Source organism: Copadichromis virginalis, linkage group LG17 (genome assembly GCF_057382275.1).
Source record: "Copadichromis virginalis isolate Kocher_CV1m ecotype Utaka linkage group LG17, C_Virginalis_male_GT1.1, whole genome shotgun sequence".
In the NCBI taxonomy this organism is placed as follows: domain Eukaryota; kingdom Metazoa; phylum Chordata; class Actinopteri; order Cichliformes; family Cichlidae; genus Copadichromis; species Copadichromis virginalis.
This window is the reverse complement of record NC_140634.1, coordinates 9,015,839-9,040,137: the sequence shown is the minus strand read 5'-3', so window position 1 is coordinate 9,040,137 and position 24,299 is coordinate 9,015,839. Positions and strand designations below refer to the sequence as shown.

Here is a 24,299-nt window from a genome sequence, read left to right as displayed (position 1 = left end):
TTGTAGCTTATATGTGGATGTGTGTGTTTGCGATTCTGATGATCCGCGGGGATTTTAAAATTCAAATAAATGTGTTGCTTCAATTCCAAGACCTGTTTTTGTTTTTAAGAGCTAACACTTTATTTAAGAAATCCTCTTTTCTCATTCCCAGGAGCACACAAACATTTGCCTTTTTTTTAATATGTCAGCCTTTTCTCTGTTGCCGTTTTGTTTCTTGGTTATTTTACTTTGAAGCTATTGATGACTAACCGGATGTGAAAGGATAACAGCTTTATGTTTGTTGCAAACCGAAGCCCGCCTCCTCTTTCGGCAGCACTGATTGGACAGATTACTACAAGAAAGCAAAACCAGCTGCTGTTTAGTTATTTGACGTTTGTCTCCATCTGGTGGTACATCGTAGGAACTGTACAGCCAATAAACTGTTGCACAACTTGCACAATTTAACAGCATATGTGTTATTCTAGAAACTTTTCCCATCCCTAGTAGCGGTTAAAAAGCTGTTCCCAAGCAGGATGAGAGAAAAGGAAGGTCCAATTAAACATGAAGATGTACAATTTCTCTGAAAGATTTAAACAAAATATGTCAAAGTGGCCTTGAAGAGCACCCCTCCCGTGCTTTGAGGCAATTACAAGCTTATGGGGTTAATTTTGCCCAGAACAGCTGCCGGATTCTTTTGAGTATGACTCACCGGATAGACAAAGATAAGTTATACCGACTTTGTACTGCAGACCGATGGGTACAGGATGACGATCCTTGCACACTAGGCTACTGTACAGTCTGAACGCGTGCGTGCGTTCGCGTGGGGACGTTTCCACCACAGCAAACCAAGTAAAAACGCCTAAAGGTGGACAAGACTTGAGAGGATGAGAAAAAGCTATAGTTGACTTGTGAGGAAATGTTGAAATGCCGCCCATGAGTAGTAGTAACAGAGCAGTGCGCGTGTGTTGTTGTTGAAGGGTGTGTCTCCGTGAGCGTGTGCGTGTGGGCACTAAAAAGAGGAGGTCTCCCAAGGCGAAGTCAACCGAGTCCCTCCACCGATCTGTACAGCGCTCCTACCTCATCCGCAAAAAGCTCTCTGTTGGCCAAATCTGCACATTATCGTGTGCCCGCTGGACTTTACACCGACGCCGACCCATAAGGACTTTTCTATCACTTCCCTAGGCTACACCGCGGAAGTCCTGAAACCAGAAGCGCAAGCCACAGGAATCAGTTGCCACATCAGATTGCTTACCCAGTTTCTGTTAGTGTGTGTGTGTACGTGGAGCTCTACAGGCCTGCGACGTTTTTCATTTATAGTTTTAAGATGTATCAGGTGGCGAGGAAGCTCTTTTTTACGGACTGTCGATGCGCTGACAATGCGTCGAAAGCATACGAAGAGCTGTTCGCCAAGCTGGACACTAACAAGGATGGAAAAGTGGATGTGTCCGAGCTGAAGGCAGGCCTGGATGCTATGGGCATCAAGGCTGAGAAAGGGGCAGCTCAGGTAGAGTAACGGATCCAAACAGGAGTGCGCAGAAATCCCAAATACGGAGAGAAAACCACAACAAATATTTCTTGTAGCGGCAGCGTTAACCTTAAAAGAAGTGAAATTACAGCCGCCAGAGCAGCCAAGTGCAGTCAGATTGACTCTTAGAAGGTTATTTATTTGTTTTCGTTACCGATCTTTATGATGACTGGATTCTTATTTTTTGTGCGCATTACACTGACTTTTAACCAAGTGTCCGATTTTCGCAGGCAAAGGTCTGTCTTTGAGAGGATGCACGTGGTACTAATTTTTTGACTGACAAAATAGTGCAATTATAACATAATCGTCTCATCAGCTGATTGTTACACCCCAGGTTATTTTGGACCTCTAGACACCTATTTGCAGTTCAGCCAGAGATAAAAGCGAGAGCGGTGTAGTGCAGCCTCAGTAATATTTTCACAAGTTGGAAAAAGTAAAAGTTCCCACGGCACCTCATCAGCAGAAGTTCAAATTCCTAGGAAGCTTTGGGAGCTTTTAAGGACTTGCTCTTGCTCTTAGAACTGAAGAATCTTCTCAGATGAGAGGTGAAACATCTTCAAGAAACTTAAAAAAGTCCAGACGCTTTTCTTTCCAATCTCCTTAGAATACGATGACCTGGATGACTGAGAACCTTCACAGACATTAAGTACTTGTTTTTCAAGTTTATCCATGCCTAGTTAGGGTTAAAAGCATTTCTTAAGCCATCTAGATTCTAAATATTGTTGCATGCCCTTCCTTTCTTTGAGCAAGGCAATTAAGTCCATATACCTGCACAACAGGCTCCAAAAGATCTGACAGCAGTCTTGTCCTTAAACTAACACTAAAGCTCTCCTCCACAGTCACAAACAGTCACTTTTGTGTAGCTGCTGAAAATGCTCTTACTCTGAAAGTGCAGTATCTGTGAGAGGTTATTTCCACGTGCATGCTTTGTTGTCATGGCTTAAAAGTATTTTCTTCAGTTTCTTGAAAACAGCTTGAGTAGTGAAGACAAACTCTGAATTCTCTGGAATTGCACTCAGGACACCCAGGCGTCTGTAAAGAGCTGAAGGGATTGGAAAAAAAACTGCTCTAGAATTTTTAAAGCTGTCTCAAAGGTGAACTTTTACTGTGGGCTGAGACTGTAAGTGGAAGGTCCCACCTTTACTAATCAAACAACTGCACATTCCCCACACATAACTGTGTAATAAATGGGTAGTAAGACAGATAACCTAATTTGGTCAGTGCCCTCATTCGGAGCAAAAATTCATCTGTCAAAACTATAATGCTCTCCTCCTTTGTGCTCTCATACAAACATACTGACAGTTCTCATTTGCTGGTTTACTTCTTAACAAAGAGCCAATGCTCATAACAGATTTGGTACCAGGCGTTATTTTTGTTTCCATTAATTCGCTTCAGCCTGGAGAAACAATGGATTTTTTTTGTCTTGATCTTGGGACATCGTCAACACTTGTGAAAGCAATGGCAGTAACTCGGGCAGACAGAAGGCTAAAAACACAGAGAGTGAGTTGAGATAAAGTAAAGGAGCATTTTGCTGCGTTATTCTGCCACCAACCGCCACAATCAGCCAGCTGCTGTTTGAGCAGGAGATGGAAGACTCCCCTTATGGCTCAGCAGAACCCAGACCTCTCCCTCCGCCTTATGAGGAGGTCAAACACCCGGCTGCAGCAAACAAATGAGGTACGGCAACACGAAGCAGAATGATTGCTAATATTCTGTGTGTGGGTGTGTTTTTTTTTTCCCCTTTAGAAAATCATTTCTTCTGGAGACAGAAACAAAGATGAGGGGCTCGACTTCAGCGAATTCTCCAAGTACCTGAAAGAACATGAGAAGAAATTACAACTGACCTTCAAGAGCTTGGACAAAAATAAAGATGGTACGGTGCCATTTTAATATGTAGCACATTTTAATATTGAAAATGCACAAAAAGAGAAAAAGTAGAAATAAATGCTTACTTTCTACAGGTCGTATAGACATTACGGAGATAAGGCAGTCACTTGCTGATCTGGGGCTGGAAATCAGCAAAGAGCATGCAGAGAAAATCCTTCAAAGGTATTTCAGCTTATTTATTTATTACAGCAGTGTCCCGAGCAAGACGAGAAAGAAAGCAGCCTGACGCGCCGCAAGTTAAAGGTGGGAACCGTGTGAGCGACTGATAACTGGCTCAGTGTGTGGTTTGGCTGAAAAGAGGAGTGAGTGCACATGATAAGGAGCTGGCAAGATGTTTTACACTCCTGACGCGGCGCGTCGACACCAGAAAATAATATTTTCGAATTGCAAGTGCACGGCTGGTCGCTGACTTTGGACCAAGCCACGTCTTGTCAGTCAGAATATGTTTATTGGTGTGTTTAATGTCATGCTGATACTCAAACTCACTACACATTTGGATGTAAAGAAAGAGTAACACATGGTTTTAACACACAGTAGCAGTTTAGTGAGAATAAAAGAACTACTGGTATTGATTAAAACTCTGAAAACTCCTGTGTGTTTATCAGAATTACAGTTTGTTCCATAAATCCTTCATTATTTACAGAAACTAGGAAAAAAAACATGTTACTGGTGGTTTTGGCCAGGCCTGCATGCTTGCTCACTTCACTCATGTATTATAGCATGTGCGTTAATTTATCATGTTATTTTTAAAATATTAATTATATTTATCTTATCATTATTTTATATTCAAAATATCAACACACACACACACACACACACACACACACACACACACACACACACACACACAAAGAACAGTAAATACATATAAATACAGTCAGTTGTCAGTTGTGGTTCATGCTGCAGCACGGACTGAACTGTAATGCACAGGATTTGCATAAGCAAAGCTTGAAGCTGCACATGTGCAGGAGTACACATAACAGTGGAACTAAAGTAAACACAAAATGCAGTAACTGATGAGGGAAGTGGGGCTGGAGGGGCCAGTGAGGACAGTAGCAGAACATGAAAGTAGAGCAGTGGCATATTAAGTATACAGCCTCAATGGTTTAGTTTTTAAATAAATAAAAAAGCATCTAACCTACAGTATTGATGTGGATGGCACCATGACTGTGGACTGGAATGAATGGCGAGAGCACTTCCTGTTTAACCCAGCCACCAACCTGCAGGAGATCGTCCGCTACTGGAAGCACACCACGGTAAGGAGTGCTACTCACTATCTCTACATTATGCTGTATGTGTCGCTGTTGTTTTAGCGTTTGCTTTGTTTGCAGTAGTTGGCATTAGTTTCAGATGGTTGCAGTTGTTGCTGATGTTTGAGTAGTTGGTGTGGTTGCAGTGGCTGGTGCAGGCAATTCCAGGTGTTGTTTTGCACTACTTCAATGGCTGGTTTTGTTGCAGAAGATGCCGTATTTCTTATTATTATTGGACATGGGTTGGTGTGTGTTTTAGGTAAAAAAAAAATTAAAAAAAATAAAAATCTATATATATATTGAAGTTTAAACTCTGCACACTGTTAATATTTTAGTTGCAGTGCAGGCTTCTGTCACAGAGAGGTGACACACAATAACGGATTTGGGGGAATTTTGGCAACAGATGAGTAGTGTGATTCGTTCATGACCAGGGCAGATGAAAGGGGGGAGGAGTCTGAAGAATTTGTCACTTGTGAATGAAATGAACTCTGAATGGTAAAAGAAATCTTCTTGAATGGAGCAAACATGAAACTCTGACATTTTATTAGATTATCAGGGAATAATCAAACCCTGAAGGGCTGCTGCCTATATTTAAGTACAGTTGCGTGCTAGAGGAGCGTCCACTTTCAGTCAGTGGTTAATCTCTAGCGTTCGCTGAGTTCATTCACTGGCATAAGCTCGGAAGTCTAATTAACCTTTGGTTTCTAAGCTTGGCAGAGATGAGCTAATTTCAGCCTGAGCTGTGGGTGGATTAGTGTATCATTTAGGAGGACTGGAGGAGGTGAGAGGAAGACTATTTAGTCTAGAAAGGAACAGGAGAGAAGAATCCGAGATGATGCGTCTGTGAGACTTGATGACTTGTTGGGAGCATCTATGGCAATGACAAGGTCTTGTTATTTCCAGCGTTCAAGCCGAAGCTCTTTGGATTTAGTGCGTTGCTCTGCGGACTGTCGACCTCTGTCTGGGCCCTTGATCAGAATCGTGTGAAGGATCCTGACGGGTCTGAGAACTGGTGTTTATAGGAGGGACTTTGTCCTTTGTTAGAACTGCTAGAGCTAGCAGCCTTATCAAAGGCTTGAGATGGCCTTGGTTCTGCTGCAGCCTCACCAGCAGCAACAGCAACGTCAGGAAAGCTGGTTTTTCCTCGACTTGGAAGATGATTGGCTGTATGAGGTGGATGTGGACATGGTAGGTTCTTGTATTCAGATGTTGAGTTTTGGTTGTCATGTGGTCATGGGTAAAAGTATTATTATCTTTAGCTGAGGCATGGTTGAGGTAGTTTAGAAATAGTGTAGCAATTATGTCCACCGGAGAACACAAGTTAATATTTTCACCTTTACATCATGTCAGGTATGAAGAGGCCCAGCCGCTGACTAGCATTCTTTAAAAACACATCATACCTGACGTAATGCACAGGTAATATAAGCTTCAAGGGTACCAAGGCAAATTTCTAGCCAAATATAATTTTATAACACAGTGTTCTATTTGCAGATAAAACTAAAACTAATGTTAGCCGTCAACTCCTGCCTTAAAAATGTCTTAAGGGGGCAGATTTGTTATTTGTGGTTTGTTTAAAAAAAGGCTGATACATTACTGCAGTGGTAAAAGTAAAAAAAAACAAAAACCAAACCCCCCCTGCTGCATCTGTGATCTCAAAACGGCAACTTTACGTCAGTGACGCGCGGTGATGTAACTGATCTCGCAGCATGGACCTGTAGTTATGCAAGTTTTGGATAAGGATATGGCATGTGTCCCATCCTTCTAGGCATTACGTTTAAGGTGAAGCTGGGAATGTGTGGTTATGAGGCTGCCCAGCTTAGCTAAAAGTTCATCTGCAGAGTAGTCTAGTTTTGACACCTTTACATTTATTAATAAAGACGTGGTTTAATGATTGCTAAAATAGTTCCTGGGTTTTCCAAAGGGTGGCTGCATAGGCAGAAACCACCCTCACTAACTTCTGATGCAAACCATTTTGTTCTATAATAAGGCTTGAAGTGTGACAGAAACCGCTCAGTTCAGAAAGGGCCTTTAAGGGTTCTTCCTTCCTTCTAAACTGCATTTAAAAGGATTCAAAATGGTAGTGTAAGAGACAAAATCAGAATATAGAATAAAGCTCTTATGTTTTGACAGTAGTATCACACGCAAATCTGCAATTTCACCAGCTTTCAGGGACTATTTAGCTTTCTTTGACAAACTTACTGTAACAGCATAGTATCCAAATGATTGACCTAGCCAACATGTCATTAGATTGTGTTAAAGCCTTTATTTATTTTACATTTTGGCCATTTCCGTGATTTTTTTTTTCTGTATATTTTGGAAAAGGGGATAGCGCTAATTAGCCAGTGCTAGCAAGCGAGCCCAATTATCAAAGAGCATTACCGGTACTTGTTCACTGTGAAAAAACAAAACAAAAAACACCTTATAACTGAGTAGTTAGCTTGGGAAAAGAAAAGTGCAGGAGCAACTTATGGTCTTACTGGACCTTAAAGGTGGAACTGCAATGGGGGTATTTTTTATTTTATTTTTTAGTATTAATAAATATATGTTGGATTTATTATTTGATAAATGTATTCTATTTTTTAAAGAGTGAATATTTTATTTATTTTTGTAAATAATAAATAATTCTACTAATAATTACAGAGGTTACAGGATTAAGACTGTCCCAGAGGCTATGTGCATCTTTTATAGACAGTCTATTCTCAGCCGTCAGTCTCTTTGACTGTGACTTGATTGTACTGTATTGGGTGTAGGTTTTGGACATTGGTGACAGCCTCACCATCCCAGATGAGTTCACAGAGGAAGAGAAGACGACAGGTCTGTGGTGGAAGCAGCTGTCTGCAGGAGCAGTGGCGGGTGCTGTGTCCCGTACAGGAACCGCCCCTCTGGACAGAATGAAGGTGTTCATGCAGGTGGGTCAAGATTTCTTTTAGATTTTATAAAATTCCTGTTGGGTTGTTCATCGGTCCTTTTCTCCAGGAACTGGATTTTTACTAAATGTGTGCATTGGTCCATGTGGTGATAAGTGTGCTTCAAAATGCTGGTCTTGTGTTAGTTTGGGTTATCCTGTTTTTAAAAAATACCATATAAATACATTCAGCAGACACTTTATTAGGTACATCTTGCTAGTACTGGGTTGGATTCACTTTTCCCTTCAGAACTGCTTTCATTCTTCATGGAAAAGATTCAGCACGGTGTTGGAAACATTCCTCAGAGATTTTGCTACATATTGACATGACGTCATCACATAGTTGCTGCAGATTTGTCGGCTGCACATCATGATACAAATCTCCCGTTCCACCACACCCCAAAAGGCTCTCTATTGGATTGTGATCAGTACAGTAAACTTGCTATCATGTTCAAGAAACCAGTTGATTTAAGCTTAGTGACATGATGCATTATGCTCCTGGAAGCAGCCATCAGAAGGTGGGTACACGGTGGTTATAAAGGGATGGAAATGGCCACCATTAGCACTCAGGTAAGCTCTATTGGTAGCAATGGGTCCAAAGTGTACCAAAGTAAATATCCCCCACACCATTACACCATCACCACCAGCCTGACCCAATGATTCATGGCATCGTGGATCCATGCTTATATGCTAACCACTGTACTATATTCAAACTCATTTAAATCACCCTTCTTCTCCATTCTGATGCTCACTTTGAATTTCAGCAATTAAATTTCGAGCCCTTGCTGCTTAGTTATAACTTAAAAGTGCTTTTCCCCCAGGTGCACGCTTCTACAACCAACAAAATCAGCCTGGTCAGCGGCTTTAAGCAAATGCTAAAAGAAGGAGGGGTGGCTTCTTTGTGGAGAGGAAATGGTATCAATGTCATGAAGATCGCCCCCGAGACAGCCATTAAATTCATGGCTTATGAACAGGTAAGTTCTCCTCCTCTTTACAGACTCCAGTATAAATCGCAGCTTATGTTCACGTTAAATGTTACATGTTGAGAACTACTAACACTAGCACTCACTTTTGTCACTGATGTGTGATCCTGCTGAGCCGTTCGGTTTTCATGTTCCCGTGTCACCAGTATAAGAAGCTGCTGTCCAGTGAACCGGGTAAGGTGAAGTCCCACGAGAGGTTCATGGCAGGATCGTTGGCTGGAGCCACCGCACAAACTGCCATCTACCCCATGGAGGTGAGTGGAAGTGTAGTCTTTACAGCACAGATGCATAAAGAGTGCACGTGTGGATGATAGTAACAGGAGGAGGCACCACAGGAGGGGCAAGCAAGTTTCCATATCAAATATGGAGACACATGGGGGCAGGGATAGCTCAGTAGGTAAAGTGGTTGCCTCATGATCGGAAGGTTGGGGGTTCGAATCCACTGAACGGCTACACTGAGGTACCCCTGAGCAAGTTACCGTCCCCACGCACTGCTCCCTGGGCGCTCCATTGGTGGCTGCCCACTTCTTCACTGAGTGAATGCAGAGGAGTAATTTCTCTACGGGGACTAACGCATACACCCACATTATAGATGGTGCAGTTTTATTGGTTTGTTAATTACCTCATGTGTCTTGTTTGATCATATCTTAGTGTCCAAACAAATTTTAGATGTCTTAACCAATCCAGTAGCATAAAAGATGCAGTAACACGTTAAGTCAAACGTGCAGCCTGATGTAAAACAGCCACACTAATCATCTTTGTCTCTTCAGGTGATGAAAACCCGTATGACCCTAAGGAAAACCGGACAGTACTCGGGAATGTTTGACTGTGCCAAGAAAGTCCTGAAGAATGAGGGAGTGAAGGCATTTTACAAGGGCTACATTCCCAATATTCTGGGCATTATCCCCTACGCTGGGATAGATCTGGCAGTGTATGAGGTAAATCCTGATGAATCATTCCTGTCTGGAAAAATGTTCGGAAGGTTCAGAATCACCTACAACACTATGCTTCCATAGAAAACTCCATTTTAATCTGTTTAAGCATCGCTTGTGTGCTGATTTTGCAAAATATTATGCATCAACCCTCACTCTCATCTGTCATTCATTCCTGTGTATTCCATACCAGAGCTTGAAGAACTTCTGGTTGTCCCACTATGCCAAAGACACAGCCAATCCAGGGGTTCTGGTGCTGCTGGGCTGTGGTACCATTTCCAGCACCTGCGGCCAGCTGGCCAGCTATCCCCTGGCTCTGATCCGAACCCGCATGCAAGCACAAGGTACGGTGAACCAAACCTTATTAAAGAAATAGCCCCCTTTATTAATGCTTGCATTTAACTTGTAGTACCATAATGCCACTGAGTTGTTCAGAGATTATAAAGTGTTTTACGAGGAAATTCAAGATTTTTTCATGAAATCTCTGCTTAAATGGAAAATTAATAAATCTATGTGAGTTCTTTATAACTACTCTGTTTATTAGACATTTGAGCCATGCATGTGCTTCAGTATTCAAGAGAGGAAACGGTAAAGGACCTGAATGAGTGCTGAGACCATTTAAAGTAAAACTACAAGAGTACAAAATATCATAAACAAGCCCTTTATCTAAATTTTACTTGCAGTAATGTGAAAAAAGCCCCAAGTTTTTATAGGACATCATTTAAAAACATGATTTAAAAAACATCACCTGATTCTTAACAGGTCTTAAGTGCTTGAGGTTTTCCGTTTGATTTCATTAGTCTCTCGTCATTAAGCTTTGCTGCATTTGTGCACAGCTCTCGTAAGGTTTTGCTCTTTTTTTGCAATTTCTCTGAGCATCATACATTCTGTGGATAATCTTTTTCACTGCAGGATGATTATAACCCTTCTCAGACTGATGAGCAGCAACAGTTGCATCTCTAAGATCATTGCTGATGTTTTTCCTCCTTGGCGTTGTGTTAACTGCCAAAACTTCTGCTTTAATACAGGTGCTCATACTGGCTGATGATTAGTAATCAAGTGCATTTGATTAGCAGTATCGGCTACTTTGTTTTTTACCAACTGGTTCTGCATTTTACAATTTAAAAAAAAATAGCACTGTAAAATATGTCAAGTATTATTGTTTCTTTAGAAGTTCTGTTTAAATAATTTAAGACTTCCAAATGATGATATATAAAACACCTGAAACATGGTGGGCCACCAAAAAGTATCCACATAAATATACTGGAATAGGTTTTATTTTGCATTTGTCTCTTAACTTCAATGAGGTATCATTCAAATAAAAGAAATACTTCAAAACTGTCCACAGAGCGGGTTAAATAACCTTAAAACCGTGGTTATGAGGTTTAACTGAGGACTTTGTGCTTTATTCTGAAGTCATCAACATTTACACTTGGAAAACAATTTTCAGTTCTTTAATCTAAGCTAATTTCAAACATATGCTGCTTATAAGCAGCCAATACTTCTAAAATCTAGAGATTTTAAACATGAGGAGATCTTTTTCTTCACTCATCTGGCTTTACCTTTCTTTTCTCAGCTTCTGTTGAGGGCTCAGAGCAGCTGCCGATGAATCTGATGGTGAAGAAGATTATGAAAAAGGAGGGCTTCTTTGGACTTTACCGCGGCATCCTGCCCAATTTCATGAAAGTCATACCAGCCGTCAGCATTAGCTACGTGGTGTACGAGTACATGCGGTCTGGTCTGGGTATTCAGAAGTAGGCAGCAGAGTTCTCAGTGACCGCATGTGTTTACAAGTGCAAGAAAAGGTGCACCCAACTTTTTTTTAAAATTTCAAAACACTCCCTCCTTTTTTACATATGTTGTTTGCCCTTGTTTACCTGCAGTCCACTGAGACCGCAGGCCTTTGCTCATACAAAGAAAATCCTGCCGCGCTAACGCAGGGCTGACAGTGAGTAGGAAGATCTCTACAAAGTTTCCAAATGTTGGTTGTGTTGATTGTGCACTCCTAGCTTTATGTACTCCAACAAGCCTCATGATCTACTTCAGATCAGTTCATCTCTGGCTTTGAAAACCAAGAACACTTATCAGGGTAATTTCTTTTTGGTTTAATTGTTGAATAGAAACGTTACTCTAATATTTAATCAAAAAGTCCAAGAAGTCACCTGCTGCAATCTTCTGTTTTTTTGTTTATCTTCTTATCATCAAAAATAATTTGACCAAGTCCCACGTGTGGTGGGAAAACTGTTTCACAAAGAAATCCAAAGAAACTAAAACAAACAAACAAGTGCAATACTGTATTTACACATTGTGTGACATCTGAGAGAGGTTTGACTTTTTAATAAGGGATTTCATCTGAGGGTCATTGGTTCATTTAAAGGGTCTTTTTATACGGGACAGAAGTAGAATTGTGCCTTATATGTTTTTTTATTCTCAGATATCTGTGGACTTCAACACCCCTGTTTTCTCTTGCCTTTCTTTCAAATATGTCTTTATTAGGCGCTGGTGTTTATGTGAATAAATCTGGATACAAATGTTAGAAGATGTGCGTGCATTTCTTTTCAAACATCAATAAAATTATTTGTTGTCCAGCTGAGACAATTAGTGTACAGTGAGCCCAGGTTTTTATTCTACACTGTGTTCACGTCTCTGGCCTCGTGTGACACTCGATCGCTGAGGCTTTAAGTAGAGATTAGTCCACTTCAGGTCTTATGTAATAACTGCTTTCCCTGGTGATGACAATACTACAGTGTAACAGTGGAGCTGCTAATTTGAAGTGCAAATGTTGCCTAAAAAATATGCAATTTTCATTTAACAACTCAAAACGTAATATGGGCAAATTCTTTGAATCAGGTAGGAAAAAAGGGCTATAAGACCATCAGCAGGAATCCAATTATTTGGAAATGGAAGAAATATAAAATGACCATCAATCGTCCCCAGTGTGGAGATCCATGCAAGATCTTACCTCACTGGATGAGGATGATCATGAGATAAGAGGTAGATCAGCTCAAACCGCACAGGAGGAGCCTGTTAATGACCTAAAGGCAGTTAGGACCACAGGCATCAAGGACATCATTCATTCAACACAACACGCTGTAATAGGCTGAGATCTTGCAACACATGTTCAGGCCAGTCTAAATGATTCTGCGATGAATTGGGAGAAAGTGTTGTGATCAAATGAAACCATAATCGGAGCTCTTTGGCATCAAATGAAGAAGAGAAATGCTGAGTATGACCCAAACACCAGCATCACAACAGTCAGGCATGTTTTTCTGCTATGGGGTTCAGAGCAACTGTTTGTTTCTTTTAAAATATTTTCAAAGTGAGCAAACTTACAAATTTTGTAGGAGATAGAACAATTATCTTCCCCAGTGTGTGTTAAATATTAACTCAGTAAGAAGATTACAATTTCAGTGTCTTTTATTTTCCTTCTTGCTTCATACAATATGAACATCCTTGACTTTGGCGTCTCCTAGTGGTTTTAAAAATCACTGACACATGATTCTTCTCTATAATATGAAAGACTAGGTTCAAGTTTAATGTAATGGCTTTATGTGGAAGAGAAAACAGTATGGAACAAATTTTGTCCACATTACCATGAACAAGTGGAACACATGTTACTAAAAGGTAGACAGACAGACTTGAATTTTATTTATTTATTTTTATCTCTGGTTTGCTTTAACAGTTCAGTTTGTAACATGATATTTAACACAGGCAACTTCTAGAAACAGAGATCAACCCAACAGGTTCAGAGATCATCAATATCAAGAAAAACTTTGAAGTCAGATCACCCAAATAAAGATTTAGCACAACCCAGGGATGCCTTGTCCAGCCAAATGTCATCAATCCCTGAAAATGCTCTTCTCTGGGTATGAACCGTTCATTATAAGGGTGCCTAAGAGAGAAAAAAACGCAACAGTGGTCAGGATGGCGCGCAGGGCTTTGAACCAACTGGGGTAAGTGGGAAGGAGAGACAGATCATAATGGAGTGAGATTCCGAGTCCCATGATGACCATGGTGGCAGCAGGAACAATGCTGTCACTCATCAGCATGGCCACCCAGGCCAAGAGGGAGGGGACGACGCTGTTGGCCAGGTTTATCCAGTCAGGTTTTGCTGGGCTGCTCTCGGGAAGAGCGAATCCCCATCTCGCTCCACCAAGGAAAGAAATGATGGAGGCAGCATAGGCTAGCTGGGCATAAGCCAACTCTGGGTAGTAGCTCTCAGTCACAGCCATAAACAAGGTGGGTGAGACGAAGGGGACAAGCCCCGAAAACCCCAGGTAGAGGGCAGGTCTGGGACTTTTCAAAAAGTCCTTCATGTCATAGCGCAACAGATCGAGTTCTCTAGGGGGAGGTTCAGGCAGTGCTCGCTTTTTCAACCTCGCAACAGAAGTGTGGAAGTGTTGGCTCCTCATCCAAAAAGAAGCATCATGATTCTGGTTTCTATGGAAGAGGTCAGTCTTATTAAAACTAAACACAGCAAGAGCTTTTGCTTGTCCTGTTCCTCTTCCTGCAAACCAGAGACTAGCTGGTGAAGCCCAGCTGGAAGATACAGATCCACAAACAGAAGCCCCAGTCCCAGCTGACGGCCAGCATTTTTGCATAGGACCTGCCCAGCGTAATACCTGGAAAGATATTCACGATATATATATTTTTTTAAGTTATAAAACTACAAAAAGCAATGAAAAGGTAAAATCATGTGTATGTTACCTTCTGGGCTGCAAAGCTGCCTTTTCTGAATATAACAGAAAGCATCTAATGAAAAATGGGACAAAGGAATGGTTAAGATGAGCACACAATAAAGGTCACATAAAAACACAGGGAGGAATTTTTAATGTTGACAAATCTTCTGATTTTAAAACATCTGTAAATTTCAACCTTGTCTATCAAGCGTTTTTAAAGGAATATGAATCAGAATAAATAAAGGAATGATAATAATAAACGTATCAATTGTAGCAATAACTTCAGACTGACGACAGAGAAAATCGTCTGTTCAAGGGTACAGGTGTTGTTGTTAAACTAATCAGGCTTTACCTTTGCCTCTCGCTTACGCTGCTAGGTGAAGTGTCTCCGGTACGACAATTATGCAGTTCAGTTACACATAATAATACATTATATCACATAAATGAATAATTAGACGTAAATTCGAGGATTTGGCACCCCTGTCGCTTTGTAGCGGAGTCCTCCTAGAAGGACCTACATGTGTGTCTCTGTTGATGACACCGGCTGATACGTCAAACAAACGTTACACGGCTAAAGCGCCAACATCTGCGGTTCAGGGAGATGACAACATTACCTTTATTTCAGCAGGTAAACTTCATACTTTTAAAGCTGTTTCTCCCCAGGGTCAGCGAGCACCCAGCCTACCCAGCTCTGGTACACAGCTATTTACTTCCGTGTTTGAACCTTGGCTTCTACAATTTCAGTTCCGCTACAGTGGCGTTGACAGAAACGAGTTGTCGTTCAGTTTGCATTTGTCTCTTAAATTCAATGAGGTATAATTCAAATAAAACAGAAGTATTTCAAAACTGTCCACGGAGCGGGTTAAATAACCTTAAAACCGTGGTTATGAGGTTTAACTGATGACTTTGTGCTTTATTCTGAAGTCATCAACATTTACACTTGGAAAACAATTTTCAGTTCTTTAAGTAAGGATTTATAGTACGACAAACAGCGGCAAATTCTGTTTTGTTCGTTTTTTCTTTCTTTTTTTGTTTAACAATTTGACGTAAAAACAATACGTCTTAGACGTAACGGAAGGCCTAAACATAACTAGGACACATAAAGAAAACTAAATGTAAACTTAAACAAACGGGAAAAAATATTAGACTTGGTTAGTTACATAATGAGGTTGTTTAATATGAAATTATTTCACATTTGTGAAAAGAATTTGGCGTGACTGCATTGTGTGGCAATAGTTGATCAGTCCTGCACTGTAGTTTGTAGGAACTTTAGCACATAAAAAAACCCAACCTGGCCACCTGACATCAACTATAAACTACAAAGCAAAACAGTCTAAACTATACTATGAAGATGAAACACAGCTCTTGTGCTTGATACAGTGCTTTCCATCCTCATGCATCTTATTTAAATCTAAGAATGTTGGTCTTATTTCCAACACAGTTAAGTCAGCATTCTTGTGCATACGGTCATTAAGATCTGCAGCTGGACGGCAGTGGACTTTTCAAAGAGCAGATTTCGTGTCCTTGATATGCACGTGATTATTCTTCAGTGTGAACATGAAAACTGGTCCTTCGGCTGTTTAGAAGATACTCAGGATTCCTTTGTGAACTTCCAGCCATCATTGGTAGATTTTGTGGTTTGAATTTATTTCATTTGGGCATAGTCTGTAATTTTGTGGTGTTTAAACTCTTTAATAATTCAAATTTAAAAAAAACAAACAAACAAACAAACAACTTATTAATAACCGAATTTGAAATAAAATGGAACCGAGTGAAGCTCTTACCAGCGTGCATTTTCTTCAAGTCCCAGTTTTTGCTTCCTCCTTATGGATAACTGTGCAGAGCTCAATGAATGTGTCTGAATCTGTCTGAATATCTTTTAGGTATAAATGTGATTAAAAAGTGGGAAAAAAGTAAACCCAGAAAGAAAAGGTATGTTAGGTACAGTTTGTGTAAATTTTATGTTATTTTTATTTAGCGAACTTTACGTTGACTGAAAACAGCATTTAAATTGCATTTACCATTTTGTTACATTAGTGATAAACATGCAGTCAGAATTATATTTTGTCCTTATTTTGATGTTTACATGAATAAGGACATGAGGGTGTGTTCCAACCTCATGTCCCCCTGTAGTTGGTGTGTTCCAACTACAGGGGGATCACACTCCTCAGCCTCCCTGGGAAAGTCTATGCCAGGGTGGTGGAAAGGAGAGTTCGTCCGTTAGTCGAACCTCGGATACAGGAGGAACAATGCGGTTTTCGTCCTGGTCGCGGAACACTGGACCAGCTCTTTATCCTCTCCAGGATACTTGAGGGTGCATGGGAGTTTGCCCAACCAGTCTACATGTGTTTTGTGGACTTGGAGAAGGCATTCGACCGTGTCCCTCGGGGTGTCCTGTGGGAGGTGTTGCGGGAATATGGGGTGTCTGGCCCATTGCTACGGGCCATTCGATCCCTATACAACCGTTGCAAGAGCTTGGTTCGCATTGCCGGCAATAAGTCGGACTCGTTCCCGGTGGGTGATGGGCTTCGCCAGGGCTGCCCTTTGTCTCCGGTTCTGTTCATAATTTTTATGGACAGGATTTCTAGGCGCAGCCAAGTGGCGGAGGGCTTTCGCTTTGGTGGCCTCAGAATCTCATCTCTGATTTTTGCAGATGATGTGGTTCTGTTGGCTTCATTGGGTGAGGGCCTCCTGCTGGAACGGTTCGCAGCCGAGTGTGAAGCAGCGGGAATGAGGATCAGCACCTCCAAATCCGAGGCCATGGTTCTCAGCCGGAAAAGGGTGGAGTGCCCACTCCGGGTCGGGGATGAGTTCCTGCCCCAAGTGGAGGAGTTCAAGTATCTCGGGGTCCTGTTCGTGAGTGATGGGAGAAGGGAGCCGGAGATCGACAGACGGATTGGGGCTGCAGCTGCAGTAATGCGGACGTTGCACCGGTCCGTCGTGGTGAAGAGGGAGCTGAGTGTAAAAGCGAAGCTCTCAATTTACCGGTCGATCTACGTCCCTACCCTCACCTATGGCCACGAGCTGTGGGTAGTGACCGAAAGAACGAGATCGCGGATACAAGCGGCAGAAATGAGCTTCCTCCGAAGGGTGGCTGGCCTCTCCCTTAGAGATAGGGTGAGAAGTTCGGCCATCTGTGAGGGGCTCAGAGTAGAGCAGCTGCTGCTCCACATCGAAAGGAGCCAGCTGAGGTGGTTCGGGCATCTGACAAGGATGCCCCCTGGGCGCCTCCTGGGTGAGGTGTTCCAGGCATGTCCCACCGGGAGGAGGCCCCGGGGCAGACCCAGGACACGCTGGAGAGATTATATCTCTCGGCTGGCCTGGGAACGCCTTGGTATTCCCCCGGACAAGCTGGAGGAGGTGGCTGGGGAGAGGGAGGTCTGGGCCTCTTTGCTTAGGCTGCTGCCCCCGCGACCCGACCCTGGACAAAGCGGATGACGATGGATGGATGGATGGATGAATGCTGTTAGAATTTTATAATTTCCAGTGAGCAATCAAGACAGACAGTAGTAGTTATTATAGTTTTGTATTTTCTACTTAGGCTTTATTTTTATTTTATTCTGACTCATTTTTGCTTTTAATTCAGTTTCGTTTCAGTTAATTTCCAGAGTGGATTTTCTTCTTTCAAAAAAAGTTTGACTTGTTTAAAAAGGTTTAGTTTAGTTTTTTTAGTTTCTGTATTAGTTTTAGTCTTTTTATTTGTGTAAAGCATGAACCATGAAATAATTGCGAGAACATTCTATTAAAAACAAATATGAATAAATAAATAAGAATGAATTGGCATATAAAAGATCTCACCCTATGGTAAGCCCGAGCCCTCCTACAACCTTGATCAGGAAGAGAATGGATGGGTGAATATAGGAGGATGAATATAGTAGTTCAAGTTATCATTAAAAAATAACTTTTACTACAATTTATTGGTTAAAATTTCTTGTGCAATTTATTCTGTTTTTTCAGTAAAAAAAAAAAGATGATGTAAAGGTTTTAAACACTCACAAATACTCGTGTATCAAATACAATACACTTGGCATTACAGTTTTAATTATTATTAAAATATCAGAGCCAAGATTCTGGAAAATCAGCACTGGCATTACAAAAAAATAAAATAAAATAAAAATACAGAACCTTTTCAAGTTTCATATGTCTCAACAAGCATATTGATCAATAACTCATCAGGTAATCTGTAATAAAGCTAAGGACATTTACTCCACATCCATAAAAACCAAACAAAAAAGGCCACACTACCAAAAAAATATACCTTCAGTTCCAATAAATAAATAAATATTTGTTAGTTCTCCAAGCTCACAATATCATTTCAGGTAGTTTTTGTTTTAATTTTTGAAAATCTAGTTGTTGTTGTTTTTTAAATTTTATTTAACTGAAATGTTTCCCCCCACACCTACCTTCAGATTTTATTCTAGTTTTAGTTAATTATAATAGCATTTTTCTGGAGATGTGTAACTTTAAGTGTGTGATACTGAAACTGATGCTGGATGATATCAATATAAACCACTTATTGTCTAGTGAACCAGTGAAAGATAAACTTTATTAACATGCCATAGAATTAAAAGTTTTATGAGAAAGGGGAAAATATCCGCCGTGATTAGTTTGGGTTGAAAGCAGTAAATGTAATACACATAAAAAAATTAATTTATTTAAGAAATGAACCAGTCTTTTAATAAGACCACTCTCTGTAAGACGTTATTTTTTAATGGTGTAGGTAAATTTACATCTTCCCCAGCAGGAGGCAGTCAAGCAACAGATAAAACTCCTCTATAAAAGAAGCCACTTTTAGGAGTTACATTTGTTTGACTACACAAGAAAGAAAATTGAAAAAATAAAATATGACATAAAATATTACATTAAATATATTTTCTTATTGAATTAAAGCAAGTTTAATTCTACAAAACTAACCCACATAGCAGTAAATCAGGGACTACAGTGGCTAGTGTTGGAAATTATTTGCAGCATAGCAGATTCAGATTTCATATTACGAAGACAGACTCATCTGTGTTCATTAAAAAAGAAATAGGAAACTCTTAAAGAGCTCGTGTCATTTCCAGTGTTTTCTGATAAATCCCACATTGGAATCAATGAGCTTTTTGACAAAATATCACTGCTATATTACTTAGTCTTAAGCAAGAGTCGGATCATCTGGAACCAGGAAAGTCAGCAACCTTCAGCCACATGCAGTGCTCAGTGCTCATCACCCTGAAAGACAAAAATTATTATTATTTTTGTGTGTGTGTGTGTTTAAATCTCTGTTTATTAACACTTATCCTCAACCTATAAGCAATTACATGATATCCTCCAGCTCTATGAAGCTAATGTAAGATCTTTATTCTTGTCATAAAAGAAAATAGAAAACTGTGCTCAACTAAGGAGAAACTCATAGCAGAGTAGATACTGACCCCTCCACAGCAGTCCCCGCACAGAGCTCCCAGCAGGCCGTTTATCACCTGAAAAGCACACAGCGCCACCTGGATCAGACCCATGACCAGCAGCACAGAGAAGAGAGACAGATGCCAGGGCACCACACCCGCTGGCTCTTGACACACAGTATCCCTCAAAGTTGCGTTGCCTAGGTAGTCTCTGTAGAGGAAGGGTTAAAAAGAAAAGAGCAAATATGTGAGATGTTTCGTGAGCCACAGTTTACCTTAAGATACAAGAGACAAGTGCAGCAAAGGTAGCACTAATACACTTCGACTCTTAAATGTTCAGATTAAGTTTACATTTAGTTGTGCTTAAAATAAACAGCAGTTTACACTGTTATTGGCACAGAATTCTTAGTGTTTGGCTCTTAGCAAATCAGTTGCCAGATTTAGCGTGAAGCCCTTTTACAAGACAGTATTTGTATGTCTCTCTGGTTGTGTCATGCATCTGTACTGCAAACAGAATCCCCAAACAGGCCCCACACTATCTGAAACGAAGCCTTCACTGAGCACTGAGAATTGGAGGTGCTACAAATTTAGCCTGTATGTATTCCAAATGCTTTCATGTGTACCCAGCTGAAAGAAAGGACATGCTGATCATTCCATTGCTATGGACAGAGTGATAAAAAAAACAAACTACTGAACGCATTTTAACACTTGATTATTCTCTATGTCTCACCCATTGGAGAAAGGATAGCCCCAGTCGAGTGTGGTGCCGTTTATAAAAAAGGAACACTTAGGTCCACGGTTGATGGCCACCGCTGAGACTATAACTGAGTAACCGGCACCAACAACACCAATACCTGCAAACAGCATCGAACTCAACATCTGCAGAGAGAGAGAGAGAGAGAGAGAGTGGGGAGAAGCATGGTCAGTTACTCATACTGAGAATCAAAACATTTAACAATGCCCCTTTAAGCTTCTTAAAATAAGACATCAATGAAGTTATTGTGTTAGTATCCAGAGGCCGTGCTCAAGGCCAGGTGCACAAAGTAACACTTGCACACATTCCTGAAGTATCGATCAATTGCGTGATCCTAACTGTACAACGCAGGCTCTGTGCTACACAGCTGTGCGGGGAGTGTTACCATGATTGAATTTGTAGTACTTTATGGGAGGGTGTGTGTTTTCCCAATTTATTGCTGTGTAAATCATGAGGGGATGTGTGTACATAGTTCATCTGTGTTTGTTTTCCATTACACGCTCAGAGTATCTCAACGCTGAAGTTAACAGGTGACTGGTAGACCCTCAAGCATAATACCTCTAATATAAATGTTGTTTTTAATAGTTTTAAAACTGTTAGGAGGAAAAAAAACCCAAATGACAAAGAAAACTTAGATTTTCTGAAGATTCCCTGAAGACCCTTGTCCTCAGAGAACAGAGGTCTAACGTTTCTGCCTAGACTGGAATTTTTAAAAATCTAATTTTCACATTCCTTTTAATTTAGATTAATTCTCAATTAATTGCATCAACTTACAGTAATATTTGAAGACATTTCTGATCACATTTGTGCACTGGGTCATGCTCTAGGTAGCAATTATCTAATGCAGCTGTATGCTGTATATATATTTGAGTGCCTTTTCAGTCTTGTTAAATGTGTGTGTGTTTTTGCCTCCACGGAACATCACTGAGCTTTACTTGTCCAAGCAAAAAGGCCAGGTTTGGCCTAATGGTCACACCTTTTTTTAAACACACCGCATATTCACTTTATTCCATGTAGCTGCCTCCTTTTAAGCATCTTTTTGCACTTTCGTTGTTTAAAGGGCCAGTTGATTGGTGCCATTGTTGATGTCACTAGTTACACTTGCTGTTTATGTGTAGTCCAATTGAAACTCAACATCTCATTTAAAGGAGAGACTTGTTTCAGAAAAACAGATCAAAATTGAACGTGAAAAATCTTCTCACCGCGAATCTCCGACCACAGCTTTCATTGCCACAGCAACCGCAGCAGTCATTGTTCTTCAGACCCAGGAAGACCAGAGCAGGGAAGATCATCTGCCACCCAAAAACACACACAGTTCACACACAGATCATTAATGAACCGGTCATTCATTAAAGCTGTAACAAAATTGTTAATCAGTCTGAAACTGACTGTGTATCTAATGATAAACGTTCCTTTGTGCAGTTTTCATATACACATAATAATAACAACAATAACTAAGAAGAAGCGTACAATTTATTCACAACACCGTTTGACATGCAGTGCTTAACAAATGTATAAAAAACAAGAAAACACAAATATTTTAGAAATGTGCCAAAAACTTGTTTAAACCTAAATTTGGACTGGCATAACATTCAATCAGTAAAACATATTTTTCGGTCCACCATAATTAGGTGTAATTCTATACTTTTGTAATTTCTCTCTTTTTTGTAAAACAATAAATTAGAGAATTCGTGGATAACAACAATAATTATATTTTAACATGAAAAAATACTGATTAATGAGTTTGCATGTACAGATGGATTCGCTATTACAGAAGCATGAAAATTATTTTGGTAGTTACTAATACTGTTAATTTAGGGGAGTTGTGACATAAACTTTTTATTGAGCGCTGGTCTAATTAACTGGTTAAGTGCAGTATAACACATACATTGCAACTTTCTGATATTCTGCAGGTATTAACCATTTAATTCCAAACTGACTGTTAGATTATTTACTGAGAATAAGTTTAGCTATACCAATAATTACAACATTAATGGCTAACAATCATGACGTCATGAGCTGAAGATGAATTAATTCATATTTTAAAAACATAATTTCATTGTATTGTTCACTAATGCACTCACCAGCACTCCAGATCCCAGAATGCCTCCAAAGTACCAGACCTGGTCTGTGATGTTTTTACTGTCCACCGACTTTCCTCCGGGAAAGAAGAGCAGGATGTTGCAGAGCACACACACAATGCACAAGGGTATCAGAGTGAACCCCAGACATCTAGCAAAGCCACCCGAACACATTCTGACGCTGATGTTTCGACAGCTCCCGACGACACCAACAACACCTGAAGTTAGAGAAGGGAACTTTAAAACTCCACCTGGGATGCTGTTTCCGTTGAATTATCTCAGCGAAATGATTTAGACTTAAATTAAGCCCAGTCTTTATCCACTTCAAGGGGCTCAAATGATAAAATGTTGAGATTGTGGCACTGAAGAATATCACTGCACCTATTACATTCGACCTGTATTAAGCGCAGTGTCCCCAACACACCCTAAAAGTTTCTCACCAAATCTCAGACCTTTTGAATGATGCGTCTGCTTCACCTGTCCCAGATATGTGAGAATAGTTAATAATTGAATGAGCCTTTATAGAATCCCCCTCTCCCTTCTCCCCACCCCCCACCCACGCCTTCCCCTCACCCTCCCTTCACCCCATCCCCGCCTATCTCTGTGTGATCTCATTGCTTCAATTTTACATTAGGCAGCTGTAATATGGCAGGATCTCTCCCAGTTGTGCACGCAATGTGCAAACACACATGCACATGCTCATGGCTGCATGCAAACACACCGAGAGCCATTAATGCTGAATTACATACCTGTGTGTGCACACAGACACAGCAGTGAAGACACAGCGGTCACACTAGTTAATGTTCTACACTGAGTTCACATGGAGACAGAAGAGGAAGTGACAGACAGTTGGTCTATACAGTGAGGCCCTCTTAGCTGTTAGTCACCTGACACAGTGAGTAATCTTGGAGTGGAACATTATTATGAGCAATGTTCATCATTAATCACTGTAGAAGTGTCAGAAACACCCAGTAGAAGTACAGTGGACCACAGCCTTTCTTGTAATAAATTATCTATCGATTAAATACGAAAGCTTGTCGGGTGAATAACATGTGAATTCTGTCTTTAATCAACTCTCATTGTAAATGAAGGCATCTATTGATGTTGATCGGTTAAATTTAATTTGGTCTTTTCAAGGTAATCTGGGTGAACTACTTAACAACAAGGATCTGGATTAGACATTGGTCTCTGATATCTATTTTTGTGTGAACCTGTCCCTGTGATTTTAGTTATGATAGAGACATTACAGAGAAGCATCAACTATTGGATCTTAAGCTGGTCTAAAAACCCTTCCACAACATCATATGATTGTGGATACCACACTATAACTTCCAGTTTTCATATCAAGACAAACAGTGAAATTAAAGACTACTTCGCAGTAACTGTTCAATTAAATTCCTGGAGATGTTTCAAGATGACTGCTGAGCAATCAGACTTGCTTCTGGAATGATTCTGGCTTTTAATATAGTGAATAAGAAGAAAACATGTTGACAAAAGACATCTAGTATCACATAAAAAGCATTCCTTGTTTGGCAGAAGTAAACAAATACAGTAAACTATATTTGGCTTCCTCAGGTGGATCTACAGTATTTGGTCAGTCTCTTTACACATTTTTAAATATACCTGTTACTATTGATAGCGACAATTCTCCATTACTGTAAGCTTTAAGTGAACTCCCAATAAAAGGCTAACAAATGTGAGTAGCTGTTAGATAACTATAAAACTTTAAACACTTGGATTGTGAATTGTATTTTCTGGCTGTTATTTTGTATTTAGTGAATTATTAAATTAAATTAAATTATTAAAATTCCATTCATGTACAAAAGTGCATTTTGTTATTTATTTATTGTTTTAATAGTCCGATTTAACCTTTGTTCCATCTTTGAAAGAACCCACATATCTAATGGAAAAACAATTTCCATTAGATATTCCATTATGAGATT

General features: G+C 40.3%; 3 protein-coding genes across 5 annotated transcripts; 1 reads left to right on the top strand and 2 right to left on the bottom strand.

Annotated features, from left to right (window-relative positions):
* Positions 1-740: 740 nt before the first annotated feature.
* LOC146688959 (mitochondrial adenyl nucleotide antiporter SLC25A24-like) lies at positions 741-12,000 on the top strand. Of its 2 annotated transcripts, none has more exons than XM_085436360.1 (10): positions 741-1,483; positions 3,251-3,377; positions 3,466-3,553; positions 4,536-4,647; positions 7,392-7,550; positions 8,368-8,520; positions 8,676-8,783; positions 9,300-9,467; positions 9,655-9,805; positions 11,038-12,000. In XM_085436360.1, exons 1-10 carry the CDS (start codon positions 1,304-1,306, stop codon positions 11,217-11,219), a joined length of 1,428 nt encoding a protein of 475 aa, XP_085292486.1. In that variant the 5' UTR covers positions 741-1,303; the 3' UTR covers positions 11,220-12,000. The 2 variants fall into 2 exon arrangements, with proteins under 2 accessions (XP_085292486.1, XP_085292487.1); XM_085436361.1 differs by lacking the exon at positions 741-1,483 and adding an exon at positions 1,496-3,150.
* An 875-nt stretch (positions 12,001-12,875) lies between these two features.
* Positions 12,876-14,864, bottom strand: LOC146688958 (transmembrane protein 69-like). Its single transcript, XM_085436535.1, has 3 exons — positions 14,755-14,864; positions 14,169-14,213; positions 12,876-14,083 (listed from the first exon to the last, which is right to left on the bottom strand). Exons 2-3 carry the CDS (start codon positions 14,211-14,213, stop codon positions 13,301-13,303), a joined length of 828 nt encoding a protein of 275 aa, XP_085292661.1. The 5' UTR covers positions 14,755-14,864; the 3' UTR covers positions 12,876-13,300.
* A 3,908-nt stretch (positions 14,865-18,772) lies between these two features.
* tm4sf4 (transmembrane 4 L six family member 4) lies at positions 18,773-22,840 on the bottom strand. Of its 2 annotated transcripts, none has more exons than XM_085437202.1 (6): positions 22,797-22,840; positions 22,360-22,574; positions 21,478-21,567; positions 20,252-20,400; positions 19,552-19,732; positions 18,773-19,351 (listed from the first exon to the last, which is right to left on the bottom strand). In XM_085437202.1, the coding sequence occupies exons 2-6, from the start codon at positions 22,528-22,530 to the stop codon at positions 19,337-19,339; spliced, it is 606 nt and encodes a 201-aa protein (XP_085293328.1). In that variant the 5' UTR covers positions 22,531-22,574; positions 22,797-22,840; the 3' UTR covers positions 18,773-19,336. The 2 variants fall into 2 exon arrangements, with proteins under 2 accessions (XP_085293328.1, XP_085293329.1); XM_085437203.1 differs by having other exon boundaries at positions 22,809-22,837.
* Between the last annotated feature and the right edge of the window lie 1,459 nt (positions 22,841-24,299).